General features: G+C 42.4%; 1 protein-coding gene across 1 annotated transcript in view; it reads right to left on the reverse strand.

Moving 5' to 3' along the window:
• The window catches only part of LOC108797799 (cytochrome P450 2C23-like), a 20,928-nt gene that overhangs the window by 13,151 nt on the left and 5,661 nt on the right, over positions 1-2,116 (reverse strand). The window contains exon 4 of the mRNA XM_018569458.1: positions 1,111-1,271. Coding sequence (XP_018424960.1) covers positions 1,111-1,271 — 161 coding nt within the window. The remainder of the gene's footprint in view (positions 1-1,110; positions 1,272-2,116) is intronic.

Consider the following 2,116-nt stretch of genomic DNA (forward strand, 5'->3'; position numbering starts at 1 on the left):
ACACACACGCTTACACTGGGACCCTTTGGATTTACCATTAACTATGCAGCATGAGGACTCACTTGATTGGATATAAATTAAATAAAATTGTTTAGACACAGCTGTTAGCAAATCTAAATCTAAAACTTGTGCCGAGACCTTATAATCAGGTGTTAAATTGTATCCAGAATTAGAATACTCATATTTATGAAATGACTGTCATCAAGTTGAATATATTACAGCTTGATAGGTAGATGATCCCAGGGAGGACGATTGTGTAAAATTAATTGTTAATTAACTTCTCACAGTTGCTCAATAGAATGATCATGCATCATTTGTTATCTTGTTTATTGGTGGCCCTACTTAAAAAGTTTATCAATAGTCAAAACTTTTTTTAGTTTTAAATAGAATAAGGAAGGATTAGAAATTCTATCATGAAAGTGAGGGGGAATCTCTCTAACAACAACACAGACAGAAGTAAAATGTTTTCTTTATAGTACCTTAACTATTAACCCCTTCATGACTGAGGCCCTTTTTTAAGGCTGTACGTCGTCAGTCACGAAGGGGTTAATAAAAATGTATCTCATTTGTGTATCACTCGGCTGTAGATCCTCAAATCATCTCTAAATTGGTGCTTACACTGTCCTTCCTTCTGGAGGGTGGCTACTTTTGTTCACCATGATCCCTGTGTGTGTTGTAAACTAGTCACCACTCCAAGCTCACTCCCGTGATGGACTACAATCTCATGTTTAGTTTACTAATGTGTATTGGGGGAACAAAAGTAGCCACCCTCCAGAAGGAAGGACAGTGTCAGCACCAATTCAGATATGATTTGAAGATCTACAGCCGAGTGATATACAAATAAGATGCATTTTTATTAATAGTTTGGGTACTTTGGTGCATTATTAAGATTTAACTTTTGAGTTTTATGTCACTTTAATCAACAGAATTAAAGCTTTGTGTGTTATCTGTGTCTCGGGGTGCTGATTATCTTCTGACATTTTTGACAAACTGGAGGAGCAAGAGTATAGTGCACCACAGAGAAGATACAAAAGAGAGTTTATTGCCAAGTCCTTGTTGTGCTTGTGGAAGATTAATTTATAACCCACTCCGCTTCTATTATAAGCCTACCTGAGCCCATGGTGAAGTTACAATTCTAAATGTCTCTTTTATGAGGGCCAGCATGGACAGGAACTCCTCATCTTCATAGTCAAAACGCTCATTAAAAACAATAGAGCAGACGATGTTGGAGACAGCCAGGCTCAAGAGGTATGTGGGATCAAATGGGGCCCCTGGAAGAGAACAGACAGTTGGTTTTAGTTTTATGTTATTCTTGTTATAAACAATTCTTGTCTAAGCGGAAAATTTTCATAACAATCTCTAATGCAGGGATAGGCAACCTCAGCACTCCAGATGTGATAAAACTACAAATCTCATCATGCTTCTGCCTCTAGGAGTCATGTATGTGGCTGTCAGAATCTTGCAATGCGTCATAGGACATAGTTTCACCACAGCTGAAGCAAGGAGAGCTCACAGTGTGTAAATCAGGGGCACCCACAATTTTTCGTCTGGAGATCTACTTTTCAAATGACGAGCTCAATGAGATCTACCAATGAAAAAAACACCTGCATTCAGGGGGCGGGAGGGGGCGTGGTGGTGCATTGAAGTCAATGGCACCGCAGCCAGGCACCGCAGATAGTGCCTGCGTTCCAGTCTAGTGCGATCCGCAAAAATGCTGCGAGCACTATTTTTGCAGATCGCACTGGACCGGAATGCAGGCACTAATGTGACTGCGTTCCGGGTGCGGGCGATCGCACTGTGGGCGGGGGGCATGGCTGCGGTGCCATTGAGTTCTATACAACCCCACACCCCCTCCCGCCCTTGAACGCAGGGAGTCAACCGGCTTACATTCCAGTGCGTCCTAGAGGCCCCGGCGTCTTGTCCTCCAGTGGTGCTCGTGTGGCTGACGTTGCACATGGGGAGAGGTGTCCTGCCCCTTTCCATCTGCAGCATCTGACACATTCAGCCGGCAGCTGCACGAGCACCGAGGGAGCATAGCCATAGCCAGCTCCTTTTGCGCCCGAGGCAAGAAAAAATCTTACTATTTTTTATTTTATTTTTATTATTTCTTTTTTTT

Source organism: Nanorana parkeri, unplaced genomic scaffold, assembly GCF_000935625.1.
Source record: "Nanorana parkeri isolate BGI_ZX_2015 unplaced genomic scaffold, ASM93562v1 scaffold1337, whole genome shotgun sequence".
In the NCBI taxonomy this organism is placed as follows: domain Eukaryota; kingdom Metazoa; phylum Chordata; class Amphibia; order Anura; family Dicroglossidae; genus Nanorana; species Nanorana parkeri.